This window comes from Pleurodeles waltl, chromosome 8 (assembly GCF_031143425.1).
Source record: "Pleurodeles waltl isolate 20211129_DDA chromosome 8, aPleWal1.hap1.20221129, whole genome shotgun sequence".
NCBI classification, from domain to species: Eukaryota; Metazoa; Chordata; class Amphibia; order Caudata; family Salamandridae; genus Pleurodeles; species Pleurodeles waltl.
The window spans coordinates 1,331,107,976-1,331,128,951 of record NC_090447.1 but is presented as its reverse complement, the minus strand read 5'-3'; the positions used below and the strand labels follow the sequence as shown (position 1 = coordinate 1,331,128,951).

The 20,976-nt window shown below is 43.4% G+C and overlaps 1 protein-coding gene across 3 annotated transcripts in view; it reads right to left on the bottom strand.

The window, feature by feature from the left end:
- The window catches only part of ALKBH8 (alkB homolog 8, tRNA methyltransferase), a 373,549-nt gene that overhangs the window by 130,058 nt on the left and 222,515 nt on the right, over nucleotides 1-20,976 (bottom strand). For all 3 annotated transcript variants that reach the window (XM_069202338.1, XM_069202337.1, XM_069202340.1), the window contains 2 exons: nucleotides 3,296-3,447; nucleotides 368-633 (listed from right to left, as the gene is read on the bottom strand). In XM_069202338.1, the coding sequence (XP_069058439.1) occupies nucleotides 368-633; nucleotides 3,296-3,447 (418 nt within the window). The remainder of the gene's footprint in view (nucleotides 1-367; nucleotides 634-3,295; nucleotides 3,448-20,976) is intronic.

Below are 20,976 nucleotides of genomic sequence, written 5' to 3'. Positions count from 1 at the left end.
TATATTGTCTTTATTACTCATAACATTTGAAGTTGTCTCTCTTGTGAATCTTGTCTGCGTGGTACTTTTATTAAAAGAATGACAAACCTAAAAAAAAGAAAAGGTAGGCAAAGGATAAAAAGATGCTAGTCTGGTATAACTAACAGGACTAGCAAAGGCATAATAGTGAATGCATTCCTTACAGGTGTCGAAAAAACAATTTACTAACATATAAAAATCTTACGAAAATGTGTCTGTAAAGTCCTCAGATCATAGTTTGCCATTAATGTCCGAAGATGCAGAAACAGTTGTTACTTGAAAAAGCAATAAATTGAACCAATCATAACAACATAAAACACTAAAGTAAACATCTTTGCTACACACTCACCATGTATAACTCCTTCACCAGTCCAAGATACTTTCCATTGCCACAGCCTATATCAGCCACAAGAGATCCTTTTGGAAGACCCTTAAGAAAGTCAACAATTTTAGGCCATGGAGTGTGTCTGGTGCTACTGAAATGGCCTGCAATTTCTTCATAGACGTGGTGAACATACTCCTGTTCCAGCTTTGAGGCATCTGTGTTGCTGCCTGGTACTGAAGGTGAGTTGGGTTTCTGATGGCTGTTTTGGCTGTCACAGACGGAGGGGTACGCTACAAACAAGAAGAGAGAGAACTCTATTTTAAATGGAAATACTGAATGCTGTTATAGGCCTATGAAGCTACAGAATGGACAGTAACAACTACTGTCCATTCTGTGTTAACCAACGGTACCATACAGTTTTGAAAACTATTTTGTGAATACTGCACACACTCAATCTGCTTTCCACATTCTGCCGGTGTAGCATGGTACAAGAAACTGTGTTGTGTCATTAGATTTCAAATATATATATTTTTAAGTTTTCATTTTTTTTTAACTAGGTTATTGCTTTGAAATTACTTTGAGCAAGTGATTGTCTGTGAATCCTACATTCAGGTTACAATATTTTGTCTCCAAGACTCATTTGAGTAGTTTCTACTTCTTATAATTACAAATAATACAGTTAGCAAACTCCTATACAGATCATATAACAATCATAATTATTAAATCCAAGCTTTTTTTCTCTTTTTTCCACAACAGTATAAAGCATTATTTAATCGATAAGGTCCATAGCACAACCATAATTCTATAATTCTGGCTATTTCTTGTCACAATATCCTCCTTTTCAGTCTATTTCCGTGCTTCAAAATTTATTTCAAAATACACTTTTGAAAAACAGATCCATGTATTATTTCTATATTCTTAGTCCAAAGGCAACCTCTTAGGCATTTTTCCACGTTCATATCCCACGTATTTTAATGAATGCTTAATTCTGTACTTCTTCAACTTAAGAAAATTAGAAAAGAAACTTATAACAACATATTGGAGCATAGTACAATCGTAGTGTGTTGGATTGCCCTCTTTGCCTTGGCATTTCTCACATTTTGTTCCTCTTGTACACACAGACTAGTCATTGTAATCAAATGGTGAAATTTGCGAGAAACACAACTTAGAACTATAATTGTAATCCTTTCACATTCTTATTCAGACTTTACAATTTCAGAAACAGTAATTATATGTATTTACGTATCTTTGACCTCACAACGTATTTTCTGAGATTCCTGACCTACCCACTTCCTTTGTTGTGACTGCAGCATACCCTGATACTCAACGCCAAAGCTTCTTCATAATTAAATGAATTTGGTACAGTCAATTCAATTTCCCAGTAGTTTCTGCTTCAGTGCTTCTCTTACACCTTACCAGACAAATGAATTTTATTTGTTTTTCAAGATGAAAAAAAAATAATGTCCAGGGTGATTGCCTTACAGGTTATTTCAACATTTTAAATGAGGTAGTTGGCTATTTCCAATCAAAGAAAGACTAAAAATAGGTTTGGCCTCACCCAGGCTGCCTTTCAGAGGGTGCATACCATCCATTCTTATAATCTGGATGAGCGTGTAACAAAGAAAGACAACATGTAACACAGGTGATAAGTCATCAATCAACCATTCAGTCATTTATTGAGTGCGCTACTCACCCTTAAGACGCTGTGGGGTGTGTCCTCTGGGTTCAGTCAAAGAGCCAGGTCTTGAGGCCCTTCCTGAATTTAGGTAACGATGGTGACTGTCTGAGGTGAAGAGGTAAGGTGCTCCAACATTTTGCTGCAAGGTAGGTGAACGATCTTTCTCCAGTCGATGACTTCCGTATGCGTGGTACGGTGGCGAGCGACTGCTGGGAGGAGTGGGTAGGTCTGGCAGGGGAGTACCAAGTGATGTAGTGGTTGAGGTAGTTGAGTCTGAGGATGTGGAGGGCTCTGTCGGTGTGTATAAGAAGTTTGAAATTGATCCTTTCTCGACTGGGAGCCAGTGGAGGTCTCTCAGGTGTCTTGTGATGTGTTCTCGGCAGGGGATGTTCAGGACGTGTCTGGCGGCGGTGTTCTGGATTTGTTGCAGCTTACTTAAGTTCTTCTTGGTGGTTCCGGCATAGAGAGCATTGCCGTAGTCGAGTCTGCTTGTGATCAGGGCGTGAAACATGGTTTTGTGGCAGTTGCTTGGTATCTACCTGAAGATCTTCAGTGGGATTTGGGGGGGCGGGAGTAGGTGCGCTGTGATTGACCTGTCTAGTCATGGTGAGGGCTGAGTCATCAAGATAAATTTGCTAACAATACTCACAAACACAACTTTTGAGTAAATAACCCTAAAAAAGAACAATATCATGAAAGGTAACAGGCTTTCTGGTTGGTGTCAATAACTTGTTTGTTCACATTTCAGAAATAACTGAAGATGCACTTTACTTAGCGATGATCCAACACAGTCCTTTGTCTTGGTAGTGGGTTCTGGGTGAGCACCAATCATGAACCATAGTACAAAGTCTATCTAAAATACCTGCCTTTAGAACAAAAGAAAGGATTGCATTTGGTGAAAAAGGGGCAAACCTCTCAAGGGTAATTGCCTGAGATGCTGCAGGTACAATGTAATTCTGGGTATTAATTCCATGGCCACTCCGAATTTATATATTTAGACTACCGAAATTACACGAAATCATACATAGATAGTTTCCAGAATTTCAAACAGCAGTCTTATAGTCTATGTTGCTACAGAAGGTCTGCATAGGGATTTTCAAAACATTTACCTTTGTTTTTGGGAATCAGATTTAGTGCTTTATCTTAGCTATGCAGCTTGCTTAAATCATATTTAAGTGCTCATAAATAGAGAGGACACATTATTCCAGACCATGAATACAACAATTTGGTCAACTGTTCACATGGGTACTGAATAGTTTAGTTAGTTTGCGTACCACAGTTGCAGGGGATCGTCCTCACTTTCCTGAATGTGAATGATGTCCTTGTTCCCCTCTTGTTTAATGTTATATCTCCAGCATCCACAGTAATGGCTCCAACGCTCAGCCCCTCAGATGCTTGTACCACATCAAACTTCCTTGGGGTGATGCTGCAATTAGACCAGAAAATGATCACACAATACTGAGATGCGCAGGAACTGCATTATAAAGAACGAAAATACATAGGACAGTGGAGTAAAAAAAAACGAGTGCACTTGTGCGAAATAGTACGATGTTTGGCCTACTTGTAGGGAAAATGTCAAGATCTCAGTGTTGAAGTAATATAACATCTATGGAGTTCTCTCTTTCTTCCAAAATACTACTTAAATGCTAATTAAATCGAGGTCATACTCTACATAAATGATGACACCTATGATGTTATCAACTTTTAGAAGAATCAATTTTTAACTATTTTTAAGTTAGCAGAAATTGAGTACTCCACAATCAAATATCACAACATTCACATTGTAAGGAGCACATCTTAAACATACTTAAAGCATTTTGATGGACAGCTACAATGAGACATCACATTGAGTGTTTTCCGCGGTTCAAATGTTGTTTGCAAACCACCCTCCTTATTATACCTGCTGTGTAAAACTATGAATTTAAAGTAGTTAAGATTCTGCTTATTGTATGTACGGCTATGATACGCTGAAGAATGGAGATTGAAGTGTAGTTATTGAGAACCGTGCACAGTAGGGAAGAAAACCCCAAACCCAATTATTATGAACTAAGTAATAATTATTTGGCAACGTAACTCAACTACTCCTAGTTCCTACCCTCTGTTGTACCATTATTCCATGAAAAAAGTGCCTTCTGGTGAAAAGGAGAAGATAGGTATTTTGAATGTAGATCCCCCTACAAGGCTGCCTTGGCCCAGTCTACATACGTCAAGTGCTTTCCTAGTGTGACCTATTCTCTATTTCTAAATACAGCTGTTTAGTTTGTGCATAAATGTTGAAACCATGATGGAGACTATGGACAACAGGTACTAATATATTGCAAACAGACAATCTAGAATGAATAAGTAGGATGTGGTGAGCGTAGGTCCTAACTAGGCCTTAGGCATAAATATTTATGAAATGGTGTTTGAGAAAGTACTTCTCACATCTAAAATGTTATGAATTTCATTTGCCCAAACGAAAAAATGATTGGAAGAAATTACCAGTTGTGTACATCTAGAGATAAGAAAGTACCAAACCCCCAACTTGTATATAAATCCGGATGCTGAAAGTCTATTCTATAAACAGCATTGGTTACTGCAATATCGTCACTGGCTTTCTCAAACATAACTGGCAGATTGCAGAATAAGACAGTTTAGGCCGCAGTCTCCGGAGACCACACGTGAACCTTGCCTTGAAATCCCTCTACTGGCTCTCTGTGGAACCATGAAGTAAGTCAGATATAGTATGCACCACACACCAGGATTCCTGGCTAATGCTCAGGCTCCTTGAAGAAAATAGGCATCCCACCACGAGTGGAGCAGAGTCCTTCAGTCTACTAACACACATTTGTTTAAAAAACAAGTGTTCAAATGACTAAAACCTGGTAGACGATTTTTAGAACTACATTGACCCACACTTTAAAAGTATCTAAGTTGTAAATTCTGAGTGGAACCCAACTTCCATTTCCAAAAATGAGAGTTCTTCAGACTTGCATTTGAGTGTGATCCTCAGACGGTATGAAATAAGGAACATTTCAGAATGCTGTATTCCAAGTACTCTTTAGTTACCATAAGGTGACATATTTAGGTTGATGAAAACCCCATAATAAAAGTCCCTGCAGGAGACAAGCAACTAGCGATGTGCATAAATACACCATTGGGAGTGGAAGAACTCGAATGAGACCAGCTGACCCGCTTGCCAAGAAGCATGTATAAATCCCTGCTGTGAGCCACACACCTGGAGGATAGATCTGCCACTAGGATGCAGGCTACCAAGCAGGAAAAGTAAGTGATGCTTTATGTGATGAGTTATGAGTTCCTTTCTCTTACTTTGCAGAGCACAGTCTTGTGGGTATATTGGGAGGCATACTGGATAAGGCTTATGGGATGTATGGATTTTCGAATATTGAAGTGGTACAAGCACTCTGTCTAAAAGCCTTGATGTATCATTGTCTTTATGCCACATGTAGAGCTGAATTGTTTACTACTATAACCTAAGGTAAAGGTTATTGCTGATAAGAAATTTCAATATGAAATCCCACACCTCCCGGTACAGGTTACAGAAGTATGAGAAGCCTCTCTCACAGCTAGTAGTTAAGATCAAAAGAGTTTTAGGGAATGGGTGATTTCACTCAGGGAAGAGGTAGAGCTGTCAAAACCCACAGTCCGCACGTATGTCCTGGCAACTAGAACATTGGATACGGAGCTCCTTCCTAACCCTGGCAAAAATGACAGGGATAGATACCTGTTAACACAATTCAGATTTAATTAGTTTTATCTGATTTTAGCCTTGCCATGAAGCTGTTATGATTTCAAATCTGTGGGTCCCTGTGGCTGTGATAATAAATCTCCACAGGATACACTGCATTTCACGATGTTTTTTGTAAAGTAACATGAAAGACATTAATCCTACTTTTATGTCTGACCTGTCCCGGTTTTTGCTTCTCACAATCTGGTCACCCTATGATAGACCCAAATTGGGGTCCCAATCGCAGTGCAAGAATCTTTTGTCTAATGTCAAAACAAGCAAACTGGATGGACTATACTTTACATGAACTAACTGTTAGAGAAAAATATGGCAATTTAATAAACTTTTCCTAGAAGATGGAATATGGATGGAGACAACAAAGCAATTTATTAAAGATTTATGGTAAATAAATAATGGAAACAACCAGCTTTTAAGTCATATGGGGTGCCTATAAAGACAAAACTCTGAGGGAGAAACCCCCCTAAAACAATATTTGAAGCCAAAGCAAAGAATGAAAATAAATCAGAATAATGAAACTTGAAATTAGACAAACCAACAGGAGAGAAGAACAAGTTGTATTCCAGAGAATAAATCAAAGTGAGAAAAAGCTAAAAACATCTTAAGGGTACTAGACACTTAATCAACGTACACACAGAGAAACTATGAGGAAAGTGAAAACAAATGACACTTTTAGCTAGGTCTGCTTAAACAAATAAGAACTGAATAGATAGCATTCACAATGTAGATGACAATTTGCTAACCACTGGTCCCAGTCAGATTCAAAACCTAATTTTGAATCACTACCATTATATATAAAATTTTTCTCATGAAATAAATACAAACAAACACAAGCAATTTCTCTGCCGGTTACCAATACCTAGGTTGGATGAAAATGAAACCACTCAATTGCTTGAGCCTTTATCCGAAAAATAAATATCTGAAATTCTAATGACAATACCTAATGGAAAGGCGTGTTGTCAACATGGGTTTCCAACATTTTGTTTTAAATATTTGTCCTGCTAAAACTTCTTTACAGGCTAATGAATCATATTCTGAATTGCAATTACCAAAATCTTTTGATATAGGAACTATGGTCAGTATTTTAAAACCAGGGAATAGAGTGGAAGATCCAGATCCCTATCACCCAATAAGCCTTCTCAGTGAGGAATAGAAACTGATTAAAAAAGCAATAGCTGCTGATATCTCTATGATGGCGAACATGTTGACCCCTATAGACTAGGATGGTTTCATCTCAGGTTGACAAACAGACAATTCTAATTATCTCCTGGAGGCAATTAACGTCTTCTCATATCAGAAATTTCAAGTGGCTGTAATGATATTTGGATGCAGAGAAGACCTATGATTTTTATGTGCTTAGAAAATATGTTTTACATCTTAGCAGCATTTGATTTTCCTTTGGTTAGGCTTCAATGCCATCTTGTTCAAAACGGATGCTGTGTCATGATGTTTATATAGCTTGCATGACAGTAGCTACAGCAAGATGCAGATTATTTTTTTCTGTATGTCACTGTTCTTGAAAGGCTCTCTATGGGAAGCCTTGTGTTACAAATTTTGAAGGGTTTTCCACTTGTACATGTATTGCATTCATTCACAATGATTTTCTAATGTCTATGTAACTTTTTTATTTTAATACCTCAGGATGATAGTATGTCAGAAGCAGCGATTAAATATTCATGTAGTCAGATAGTGCTAAGGTGACGGTTGTGTTACTATTTTAGAATGGAATAATATGATTTGTTGGTGCAATGATTATATCATGTTGACTTTGCAGTTTCTGTACTTTTCTATGCAAGGAAACTATGTATTATGATGGATTTGGGGGTGCACCAGAACCCTGTTTGGGATATTTTCTGAGCTTCTAGGGATGCTTGATTTCTTACTGATTTTGCTGAGATATAGAAAATTCTTCATGATGTTGCACTTTATTACGTTTCCTGTACTGAGAACAAGTATGGCAATTGACCTCATTATTATTACTGCATCTGAAATTTCCTGCTTTGTACTGTGCCTAAATTATTAATAAACCTTCATGGTTTTTCACATTTTTTTAATTTCAAACTCCTTTTTGAGTCAGTCATATTGACTGTATTTTAAAATGCTGTTTTGGATCCTATCTCTAGGAACACATTGCCTCAGAACTTTGAAGTTAACACCATCCTCGTTCCTCCCAATGTCTGGGTGCACCACTGAATTAAAGAATTTCCAAGGGCCCTGTGCACACACACTATCTGTAATTGTTGAAGAACTGAAATGGTTGTTTATTGTGGTATTTGTAATCTATATCCTGGATAATAAAGAAAAATCAGGTAGAAATTAAAGACTTGCTTCTGGCCTTCTTTGCTTACCAGTGGAAAGACATCTTCCCCTTTTTGGTTTAATTTTAACTCATGGGTTAAATTTCCATCCTGTCAACATGTGGTCTTAAGCATTAGCTAGGGTAAAAGCAATTCACCAAAATACAAGTTACTTACCTTTGGTAGTGCTCTGTTTGGTAGAGACTCACTCTAGCCACAGATTCCTCACCTTTTTAATATTCCCCAGGTGCCAAACGGGATTAGGAAACTTTTTAGTAGTACTACTGCGTGCCAAAAGGCGGTGCAGCACAGCTCTGCACTGACGCCGTTATACTCTGGTAATGATATGTGGAGTCTATACAGGCCCCACTCCTGCACGCTGACATCAATTGCTTTCAAGAGTAACCGTGCCGCCAGATGCAGAGCCCAAACAGCAAATTGATGTGACCAGTGTGCAGATTCCTAGACTTGGGATCTTGTTAATTGATAGTGTCCAACCAAAGAGCAGGGGGAAATGGGGTGGTCCGTGAGGAATCTGTGGCTAGATACAGTCACTACGGGGAAGAATGTGATTGAAGGTAAATAATTTGTTCTTCTGATAGATACTTCTAGCAGTAGGGTCCTCATCTTCTGAACAGATCACAAAGCAGTACCTATTCAGAAGTGGGCCTGTGAATGAACTCAAACTCAACTCAATCCAGAAAGTCCTGCAGTACCAAGCTGGCAAAATGCCCCTCTCAGCAAATCCGATGAGTACTTTGCGAACATATGAAGGGACCAGTGCTTAATTTGTAAATAAAAATGTGCCGGTGCCCAAAGCTCTCCTCTGAAACACACAGCTGCTGCAATTGAATGTGTGAGCATGGAATAATGAGTAGCGTAATCTTGAAGCCAACTCAGGCCTCTTTAATCCATTTACAGCCACTCTCTGCCCCTTCCGTTCACTCTTGCACCTTTCTGCTTTTGTGACGCTTTTTTGTTTTTCTCTTCCTCCATCTTTCCCATATTTGTCTCTTGCTCACAGTAAATGCTTGAGGCAGAAAAATAAGTGCTGGTCCTCAAAAATAAGTGTCAGTGCCCAGCACCGGAAACCACCAACACAAATTAAGCAGTGGAAGGGACACCCACGTAGCTACCTGGCAAATGTCTAGGGCAAAACTCCATGTGCCAACACATAGCTTATCTTAATGAAGTGGGAGATGGCTCTTGTTTGCACAGCCTCACCTTTTTTTTTCTCCAGATAGCCCCACAAAGATCTGATCATCCACCCGTGGTCTCTGGTATGTTCGATGTATGGTATGAACTCAGTGCTCTCTAGGGGTCCAGGGGATACAGTCTCTGCCCATTTCTTAATGAGGTGAGGTGGAGCACAGAATGCCAGAAAGGTGATGCTCTAACTGACACAGAAGGGTGCCAAAACTTTAGACAAGAAAGATGCCTGTGCTTGCAATGCCAACTTGTCTGGGAAGAAAGTGGTGTACAGTGGGATGGCACAAAGAATGTGAGGCACACTCGCATGCCGCACTGATGTAATGGTGAAAAGGAATACTGTCTTAAGGGTAAGAAGCTGCTAGGGCAGCAGCAATAAGTCAGCTTTAAGGAAGTGCCCATCTGGAATGTATGGACCAAGTTTTTTTTTTTTTTTTAAAGATTTTATTACAATTTTTGAATAAGACAATAACATTAACGCAAAGGTGCTTAAATTGCTGTTCCCCCCTCCCTCCCCTCATGCTACAGATTTTATAAAAGTTATTCACAGTTGGCAGGTCTCAATAGGGTTAGTTGTTACAGTCCTCGCTCGCAGAGCCTTAGGATTCCTGTGTTGCGTTTGAGTCTGTGTCTGAGTCCGTAGTGGTTCTGTTTGCTTCTTCGGTGAGTGCATTTGGTGATTTTAGTTTTTCCAGGTTTGATTCCCATTGGGATGCGTAATCTCTTGGTCTGAGTTCACGTAATGCCTTGCGAAGCAGTGACGTTCCTTCTGCTTCTGCCCACTTCTCTAATGAGTTTTGCCATCTGGATATTTGTGGGCCCGTTGGTGATTTCCAGTTTGTGGTTATTTCCCGTCTTGCCAGGAATAGAGCTAGGTCTATAAATCTGTTGGAGATTTTAAAAGCTATCGGGTGTGGAAAGTCGCCCAGTAGTGCCACTGCCGGGGATTTAATTAAAGATCTATCAGTGCAGGCTGATGTTTTTGCAAAAGTCTCTTCCCAGAATGTGTTAAGTTAGGGGCAGCTCCAGAGCATATGTATGAGGCTGGCTGCAGGTTCCGTACATCTGGGGCAGCTTGTGGAGTTTGTTCTGTAGATTTTGGAGATCATGTGTGGGGTCATGTAAGCTCTGTGAAAGATGTATAGGTTTATTAATTTGAACCTGGCACTTCTGGATACTGGATAGATATGAGAGACGATCTGATCCCATTGCTTTTCATCCCAAGCGATGTCTAAGTCTGATTGCCATTTGGTTTTAAGTTTTGCTAGGGGTAGGCATGTGCTAGCTTGTAGCGCTTTGTAGATTCCGGATACTACACCTTTTAGATCACCAATGGAGCAAATGGTATTGCAGCTATTATGAGTGGGGGGTTCAAGGTTTCCAGTTCTCCAGGTTTTTTGAGCGATTTTAATGATGGCGTTGTGGGTAATGAATAAACCGGGGGGGAGGTTATATTGTGTTTGTAGCTCAGTGTAGGTGAGGAGTTTCCCTCCACCGTATAGGTATCCTAGTTTAGAAATATTATGTGATATCAGTTTGTTGAGGCCTGGGATATTTTGCTTCCCTGAAATATGGATCATGCAGGACAGTGGAGCCTCTGGGGCGTAAGGAGTGTTAATGAGGGAGCGTTTCAGATGTTGGGACCAACAGTGTCTAGCAGACTCCCATTCTATCGGGAGCAGTTGCTTGGTTTTCCGGGGGTTCAGTAGTATGCCCAGTATCCTGTCTATGGGGCAGTTTAAGGGAAGGCGTAGTTCGGCGTCAGTTGGAGGGTTGCATGATAATTTTGCGACCCATTGTAGTTGTCCTGCCCAGTAGTATATCTCCATATCAGGGGCGGCTAGGCCACCCTCAGCTGTAGGTCTCTGGAGTGTTCTTAGTGCCATTCTATGTCTACTCGGACCCCAAATGAAATTTGTAGACATGGACTCTATCTCTTTGAATACTGCTTTCAGGATTATGAGTGGGATGGTTGAAAAATAGTACAACAGTCTGGGTAGCACTATCATTTTAAGAAGAGCGACTCTGCCTGTGACTGTTAGTGGTAGTGCTTCCCAGAAGCGCATACTGGCTCTGATCCCTCTGAGTGCTCCTTGTATGTTTCCTTCTAGTAGGTTATTTACTGAGTGGTAAATCTTAACTCCTAAGTATTTGAATGTGTTAGGTGACCAGGGAAGGTCTCTTGTGTCATTTGGTTCTGGGGTTTCTTTGTGCAGTGGGAAGATAGTGGATTTTCTCCAATTAATCCGAAGTCCAGAAGCAGTTCCGTAACTGTCCATCATTCCCACGGCACCAGGTAGGTCTGATTCTAAGTTTTGTAGGAAGAGCAACATGTCATCCGCGTATAATGCGATGTGGTGGGACCAATTATTTATTGGGATGCCCCTATAGTAGAGGCCAGTTCTTGCCATATGCGCTAGGGGCTCTATTGCGATTGCAAAAAGAAGGGGGGATAATGGACATCCTTGTCTTGTGCCCCTACCAACCTGAAATGAAGGGGATATGTAATTGCCTGTTTTTACTCTTGCAGTAGGGTTAGTATATAGTAGTTTGGTCCACCTTACGAATCCTTCGCCCAGCCCCAACTTTAACATAGCTTGTTCCAGATAGTCCCATCTTAAGCTGTCAAATGCCTTCTCTATGTTGACCGAGATGATCGCTGCTTGTGGTAAGTTTGGGGGCAAGGAGTGGAGTATTGATATGTGGCGTCTAATGTTTTGGGATGTGCTGCGATTGGGTATGAAACCCGATTGGTCTTGATGAATCAATGAGGGCATATGGGGGAGTAATCTGTCAGCTAGGATCCGGCTTAATATTTTGTAATCTATGTTGAGCATTGATAGGGGGCGATAAGAGCGAACATCTGTGGCGGGTCTATCTGGTTTCAGCAGGGGAATCATAATAGCAGTGTTGGTGGATTGGGGGAGGGTGTTACTATTCCACGCCTCTGCATATAATGCGCAGAGGTGGGGGGCTAGCAGGTCTTGATACTGGTGATAAAATTCTAGTGGAAGCCTGTCCGCTCCTGGGACTTTACCCCTGGCCATACTTTGGATTGCAGCTTTTATTTCCGCGATCGATATAGGCGTTGCTAGAGTTGAAATGTCTTCTTTTGGCAGGTTGGGGGTGGTGAGGGCCTCTAATTCACGCAACTGGGTAGGGGTCAGTGGTATGGTGGGGGGGCATATAAAAGTGCATAGTACTCTTGGAAGACAGAGTTAATTTATTTTTGGGTGTAGACGTGTGTGCCCTGTGAGTTTTCGACTTCGACTATGATAGTTTGTTTTTTTGGGGGTTGCGTGAGCCAGGCTAGTAAAGCGCTAGCTTTGTCCCCTTCCGAGTGTAGTCTGGTTACGTGTTGTTTATAATCGAAGCGAGCAAGTGTATTAGCAGCTACGTGAATTTTCGGCCTGGTAGCCACTATTGCAGAGTGTAAGTTAGGTTGTGTGGGGCACTTTCTTTCCAGGTCTCTAAGAGAGTCTTCCAGTTGAAGAAGTTCTGCTTCAATTGACTTTCGGGCACCTATATTTTCAGCAATACACTTTTCCCGGATTACTATTTTAAAAGTTTCCCATTCAATGGATCTAGTAGATGCCGTACCCTCGTTGTGTTTGAAAAATTCCCCAATAGCTGTGTGTAATGTATGTTTAAACGCTTCGTCTTCGAGCATTTCCGCTCTGAGGCGCCAGGTTGGGATTGTCGGTCTCTCTCTGCCCCAGGATAGTGAAGCTATCAAGGGGTTATGATCAGATATCGTTCGGCTAAGATATTCCGCTGCCACCACGTCGCTCTGTATTTCAGGGGATACCAGGATGGAATAGAGTCTAACATGTAGATCGTGTACAGGTGAGTAGTATGAGTAGTCCCTAGAGTGTGGGTTAAGTGTTCTCCAACTGTCTATTAATTGCCAGTGTTGTTGCCATTCTATGAATTGCTTCGCCGTTTTCAGCGAATGGGATTGTGATACTTGGGGGTGCGATCTGTCCAGAGTGTTACTAGCAATGCAGTTAAAGTCCCCTCCAATTATATTTGTGCCTGCCAGAAGAGGACCTAATTCTAGTGATACTCTGTCGAGGAATTTGCCTTGGTCGTGGTTAGGGGCGTATACTCCTCCTACTGTCACTTCTCTACCACCTAATCTTCCACTTGTTATCACGTATCTTCCCTCTTTATCAATAACCTTGTGGAGTATTTGAAAAGGGACCCCGGGACGGATCCACATAAGTACTCCCCTAGCATAGGCTTAGTTAGTGGCAATTATTTGACCTCTCCATCTTTTGCTGAGGGCTTTAACTTCCTGCTCTATCAGGTGAGTTTCTTGTAGTAGGACTATGTGTATGCCCCTTCGTTTAAGATAGTTGTGGACTTTGTATCGTTTGGACATGTTATTTAGGCCTCTTACATTCCAGGTTATTATTTTATACTGTGTTGTCATTATCTTGGTTAATCTTGGTTGTGTTGACAGAGTTACTCACGGGCTCTGCGATGGGTGAGGCTATGTTAATCGACCTATTTTTAGTTTGAGATCTGCCTTCTAAAGAGATTGTGTTTGCATGAATTGTCCCATTCCCAACTCTAACTCGAACTTTCCCCAACTCCCTCTCCCCAGGACCGGATAACAAAACTTTCCCCGTCCAAACCATACAAATTATCTTATTTCCTATTGGAGGTGGGAGGCGCGTCAGGGACGTTCCGGGGACCCGGCTGAAGCATATCTGCTGCCCGTGAATGAATATTCAGGGTTTACTACACCCTAGTGGTTGCCTAGTGGGTTCACCTCTGCAGGGGTTGTATATAGGGTTGTATATAGGGTGTGATCGCTTGGTTAATTGGGTGATCGCTGTCAGGTTCTTGAGGGATTAAATGAGTTATTCCTCCGTTCTGGGGGTCACTTTTGGTAGATTAGTGCAAGTGTCTTGCGATGAGATCGAAAGCCTCCCGCAGCTCGAGTCATGGTCCGAGGCATCGCCTGAGGTTTGCGAGTGATGTGGGGCTCCTCTGTTCAAGGCCGCTGCTGCATCTACTGCTTCGCGCATACCTTGTAGTGATTGGTGTCTGGAGGGTGCAGTTTCTAGTGCCCTTTTAGAGGATCTACCACGTTTCCTGCCAGGTGCGCGGGAGGATCTACTCGGTGCGCTTAGAAACGTAAAGTTTAGGGTTTCTAGCCAATCTCCTACCAGCTGTGGGGTTGAGAAAAAGTGCGTCTTGCCCTCGTGTTCAACTCTCAGTTTAGCTGGAAAGAGCATTGCATATTTGATGCCTTTCTCGCGTAGGGTTCGTTTGTGGTTATTGTATGAAGCTCTCTGAGTTTGAGTTTCTTTAGTGAAGTCGGGGAATATCATAATACGCTGGTTGTTTAGTATGATTTCCCCTTTAATACGAGTTTGCGAAAGGATATAGTCCCTGTCCTTAAAGTGCAGTAGTTTTGCTACTATCGGGCGGGGTCTGGATCCCGGTGGAGGGGGTCTGCCGGGGACACGGTGGGCTCTTTCGATCGCAAAGAATGCTGAAAAGCCTTCTGGTGGCACTGTGTCTTTGAGCCAATTTTCTAGGAATGTCTCTATGTTCGCTGCTGAGAGTTCCATACCTTCCGGTATTCCAATTAGTCTCAGGTTGCTCCTCTGGGAGCGATTTTCGGCATCCTCAGCCCTGGATTCCAGGGTTTTGATTCTGGACATTAACTCGGATGTCTCTATGGTCATTGTCTTTTGTGTGGACGTCACCGCATTTAATGTTTTTTCTGTGGCCCCCACTCTTTCTGTGAGTTTTCGATAATCGTCTCGCAGCAGTGATAAGTCCACCGTTAGATTGTCTATTTTTTGTTCAAGTGCTTCGCGGGATTCCCTTATGGCTTGTAGGATTGTATCCAGGGTTGTTTCTTGTTGAGTTGATGTACTCTGGGAGGCCGAGTGGGGAGGCTGTCCGGACATCTTGTCTGTCGTTAGTTCTTCTTGGTCTTGACCATCACGTTTTTTGGGCTTGCCCATTTTGTTAGTTTTGTCATATATTGGTAGTGGTGAAGACGTCTATTTGCGGCAGTTTGGGATATGGGCGTCCGATTATGGTCTTCGGAGGGCTCACCTTCGGTAAGTCGTTGCTTTACGTCAGTTAGGTGATTAGGGTTTTAAGCGAGGGGGTTAGCTTTTTATGCAGCCCTCAACGCTGCGGGGCCACCCACTAGGGCGCTTGCGGACAAAATAAGTTGCAGTCAGCACGCAATTCTCTTCTCATGCCCTTGGTTCGACAGGGGTGCTTAGGCCAGTGCGCGGCTGGGTCGGTATACGTTAATGTTACTAGTTCTAATGTTGGGGCCCGGTCGCTACCGTGGAGACTCTGGAGAGGCCCTTGGGTGGTGATTGGATCATTGGTTACTCACTGCGCTTGAGTTGGTTGGGTGCTCAGTTTGCTCCCCCGTTTCCATTGCCGTCTCTCCGATCTCCGGGTGGTTGGTCGCTCGGGTTCTCCGGGTCCGGGCTGCGATCCCGTTCTTGGCCGCGGATGGACCACGCCTGCTCGCTCAGGTCCCAGTCGAGGCCGCAAGCTCCCAGCCGTGTCGGGATGGGGGCCCCCAGTGGGCGCCGCCGTCTTCGGGTGCGTGGCGTCTCAATGTGCCCCCTCGCCCCTGTGCATATTCCGCCTTGGATTTCGGACCTTCGGGCTCCGCGCCGATACGTTCACGCCGCTGCTCCTCGTCTCTCTCCTAATGTGGCCGTAGGGGTCGCCGCTTCCCCACTGCTTCAGTTTGGGGTATCGGGTTGTCGAGATTGCGTCTCCGGGTCGGAGAACTTTGTTATTTCTACGATGTGAGGCCCGGATCCCCACACGGCCGCCATTTTGGTTTTCTGGAGCTCCGTGGCTCAATCGTATTTTCTTCTTTCTTACTTGTTCAGGGATGTCACCACTGCTCCATGTTCTGCTCTGGGGACCGCCGATGTTGGGATCGTATTTGATTGAGTTTTTCGGGGCTTATTTATGGCTAGGTTTCGGTCCGGGTCCCGTTCTCGGCCCCGGAGAGCCGCTCTACACGTGCAGCTTCATCTGCTGCTGGCCACGCCCCCATGTATGGACCAAGTTAAGGTCCTACTATGGCATGAAAAAGGGAGTGAGGAAACAGGTTATAACCCTTTCAAGAAATACACAATAACTCGAGGCTTAAACAATGAAGACTGATCTGGCAGCTGCAAAAAAGCAGAAAGAGCCAAAAGGTATCCTGTAACTGTGCATGTAGCAAAGTCTTGCTGGCAAGAGACACAGTCGACAACAGAACGTCTGATAACTTGGCCTGGACAGGGCCAATCTGCAATGTACTGCACCAAACCACAAATTTGTGCAACCGACAGGCATATACAGTTTTTTTATTTTAGAAATGCCCAGCTGCTGAGATGACATCAATCACCTCTGGAGGAAGGTCCAAGGTATTCTGTTGTCGCTGCTCAATCTCAAATCATGAAGGTCGGAACTGTAAAGGCCCGGGTGCAGAACCTTCTGCTGCCAAAGCAGATCTTCCTCGAAGCACAGCATAATCGGAGGACAGATGATCATGCACAAGAGCTCTGGATACTATACTCTACATGCCTGATCCAGAGCCGCTAGGTTGACTTGAGCCCAGTCAGTCCTGATCTTCTTGAGAACCCGAGGCAGGAGAGGTATCAGCAGGAAGGCATAAAAGAGTCCTGAGCTCTACATGTAATGTGCCTCCGAGCAAGAGATGTGTTGGAAGCACAAACACGCAGGAGTGCTTACATGGCATGTTTTCTGCAGTGGTGAATAGATCGAGCCAAGGTTCTCCCCATGCGTGGAACAGACTTTACAACGTCTTCATGTGTAATTCCCACTTATGATCTGCCAAGCATCGTTGGGTGAGTTTGTCTGCCCTGGCATTCAAGGAACCTCTCAGGTGATTCACCATCAGGAAAATTCCTTGGTGTTCCTGTTTGTTGCAGTACCACATTTGCAGTGATATTGTCCGTGAGCACCTGAACCAGCCACCCCTTGATGGATGGAAGCAAGGCTTTTAACACCAAGCGGATGACCCTCAGCTCAAGAAGGTTGATATGGAGACAAGACTCCGCCAGAGACCAATGGCCCCTGCTCTCAACCCAGAAGCGATGCATTGGTCACCACTGTGACGTCTGAGTGGGAAAGGCAGAGGGGTCTGCCACTGACCTATTTGCGGTCCAGCAACAACCACTGCAGATCTTTTGCAGGCTCCTCCAAAATCTGAAAATGGTCAGAGAAGTCCCTTTTGATGGTGGGCCCACTGAGCCTTCAGATTTCACAGCAGAGCCTGCATATGCCACCTGGTGTGCTCGACCAGCAGGATGCTGGATGTATCAGTCCCATGAGCCTCAGAGTTGCCCTCGCTGAAATGCAGGGCTGAGGGTAAAAGTTCAGGATCACTGACAAAATGTCCAGGGGGGAAAGGCAAGAAACCTGTTAGGGGGAGAGGGCAGTGGACTGAGTTGCCCACTGACTTTGACCACAGGGGCAGTGGGCACTGTGGCCTTTACTGTGAAACTGTTGGGTTCCCTGCTGAGACTTGACATGCTGGCGGTATATGACAGCTCTGCCAAAGCTGCAAAAGGTGAGGTATCGCTGGTGTGACTGGCGAAATGGGCCAGCTAAGCCCAGAGAGCGTGCTGTGGCTCTGCTCTCTTCGAATATCACTTAAGCAGAATTAGGTTTGCCCCGATACAAGTGAGTCCAATGAGAAAGCATGTCCATAAGGGAGGACAGGACATTGACTGAGAATCGGGCTGATTGCAGCAATGCATGCCGGCAAACGGCAACACTGGTGTAAATAGCTTGCCCCATGGAATCGGTCTGGTCCAAGCCACAATGTATTGTGAACTTGGCAGCATCACAACTGTCTTGAATCACCTTGTCATGGACAGGTCCGAGATCTTCAGGCACAGCAGGGAGGTCTTGAGCCACTGGGTCCCAAAGGGCATGGGAGTAGCACTCCAGGAGACAGCTGGCATTTACTAAATGTAGACCCAGGCTGGTGGAAGAGAAAACTTGCTTCCCAGATGTCTCTACCCCTTTGGACTATCATGGGGAGCAGTCAGAAAGGTTTTGGGGTTAGATCTGCTTGTGGGCACCTGCACCACTCAACTTCTGGGGGAAGGGTGCTGAAACATGAATGCAGGGTCACAGGGGCAGTGGTGTCTCGCTATTTGACTGTTAGCTGGATGGGCAAGAGCAAGGCTCCTAACAACGTATCAGTTAAGGCCTCATTGAATGGCACAAGTGGCAATAGAAAATGTTGGCCTGACTGGAAGACTTCCGTCAGCACATTAGTTTTTACCTCCAAGGTTGGGAGTTGGAGGTCAAGGACTTCAGCCACTCTGCACATGGGCATTGCAAAGGAAGCAGATTCTTTGATGGTTGGGCAAGGGAGTGAGAGAAGACATGATTCAGGTGAAGTATAAAGGCAACTGGCCTCTTGTAAGTCATTGTACTAATTGTCCTCATGATAGGGCTGAGTGAACTCATCACCTTCTTCATAGTCGTTGCCCAAGACTGCTGAAAAGGGAGTCTAAGGTGTGTGTTCTTTGTGATGGCGGCGGATCAAGTGGGGGAAGCGGTGCCTCAACAGTGGTTGGGCATAGCTTTGAATGGGTTAGAGAGCAATATAGGTATCTCTTTGTCCAGAGGCAATGGATTTGGCAACAAAGTTCCAGGAACCGATGTGGACCACGGCACTGGAGGCGAGCTCGAAATTGGTGCTGATGATGACGTGAAGGGGTCAGAGGGTCCAACTGGCACAGAGGGCAAACTCACCAGCAGCACCTCAGATGCAAGGACTCTTGGCTCCCTTGGGCACGGAGGCGCACCAGAAGGAGCCAGTAAGAATCAGAAGAGCTGGAGCATGGCCACACAGAACTCCATTTTGGAGCAACAGATGGTCTCAAGAACTGTGTTGGAGGCAGTTGCTGTATTGGCTTCGAAGTCGACTGACTTCAGGATTGAGATCAAGAATTGTGGTGCCACCACTGTGCCTTCTCACATGCACGCGTGTGGTGAGAGGGGGCTGAGCACCCCTTTCATTTTATATACTTCTTTTTTGGGCTTACCTGACAGTTTAGATCTTGACAAAGACTGGCCTCTGAAACAGCTTTGATTAATCCTGGAGCGAGAACAGGACTAAACCTTGGACTTGTCACAGCGTCTTTGGCAGTGTAAAATTTCACCTCACGGTCCTGGAAGGCCTTTGCGTTCACTGACGTGCAGTCACTACAGGCCTTAAAGTCATGACTCCACCCTAAGCACAACTGATTGGGATTTGTCACAGACATCTGTTTGTGACAGTTCCTACATGACTTAAAACCTGCACATTGTGAAATTTAGACAAAATTTATTTGTAAGTGGTGCAGAAAGAAAGGAACTAATGTCAGCGCACATATAGACCCCTCTTGTATTTTATCTTGAATCTTCTTCCCAGGGGTTTCTCCATCTCAGTCACCTTGTTTTTGAGTTGCACTAAATACTTTTGTAACCTGTCAAATTTAGTTGTCAGGCTGAAGTCTTTTTTATGGGCGAGCACAAACTGCTCCGTCCATTCTGTAATCTCTCTTTGGGCTTGAAACCACGCCCATGCCACGTCAGTCACTTACATTGGTACGTGGCTTGCCTTTTAAAATCCGCTTGCTTTCATTTGTGAAAGGCATGCATGCATACGTCATGCCTTTTCCGGTGTTTAGCATCGGTAAAGTACCAAAAACATACGAGGCTCGATGTTTTCAGCCTGGAGTCCGGACTACTTTAACTGTTTATTTTCCACGTAGCACGCTCACACTGCATTTTACATAGCGCGATCGCGCTGTGTTTTTTCTTTTTTGCTTTACAACGCTAACATCTCGAACAAATACGAGACCTGTTGCATTGAAAATGCTTGTTTCTATATACAGCAGTGCTTGTATTATCTCTGTCTCCAACGGGCAGCCTGACGGTGGTCCCTAGGGGATGAAAAAATCTATTCTGTTCATGTCTTTATCAGCCGTCTTGCTAGGTTGGACCATCATGTAATACCGCTTGAGCATTTAGAAAATAATTCATTTTTCAAGTGCATAATAAACTTTCAGAAGGATGAAATATAGTGCTAATAAGCAGCTATGCGCAAATTAGCACAAAAAAGTAAAACACCAAAATGAGAGCAACTGTGTGTAACCGGGCTTTGTAAGGAGGAATGTGACACACTATGGATTGAGTTAAACTACTTCACAAAAACAAGAAGACACTATCAAAGAGTGTAGTAGTGGCACTACAGACAGAGAATCTCAGAGTATTTAGTATTTGTATTTTTTCTATTTGTAAATACGTGCAATGCTGGAACAAGAATGAGTTTTAAGGCACCTATTCCCCTAAGAAAATACATTTAAAAAAATCAAACCCCACAACTTTCCTTTTTAGAGATTTACACAATGAAATACCTTAGTCACATTATTTTTTAAGTTGTCACGCAAAATTCTTCTGTATATGTGGTTGATATACATATAGGAATTAATGTAGCGCAAATCTAGCTAAGAGCAATGTTGTGCTGTACTTTGAGACATCAGAGAACAAGAACGAAGAGGGAGATCATTTATGATCTTGACCATAGTCGAAAGTGGAGAGTGAAAAGAAGTCTTCTTTTGCCCAAGGAAAGACAAAAGACAGTGCCCTCTTATTGGTTAATTAGATACTTCTTGAAAAGGTATGTCTT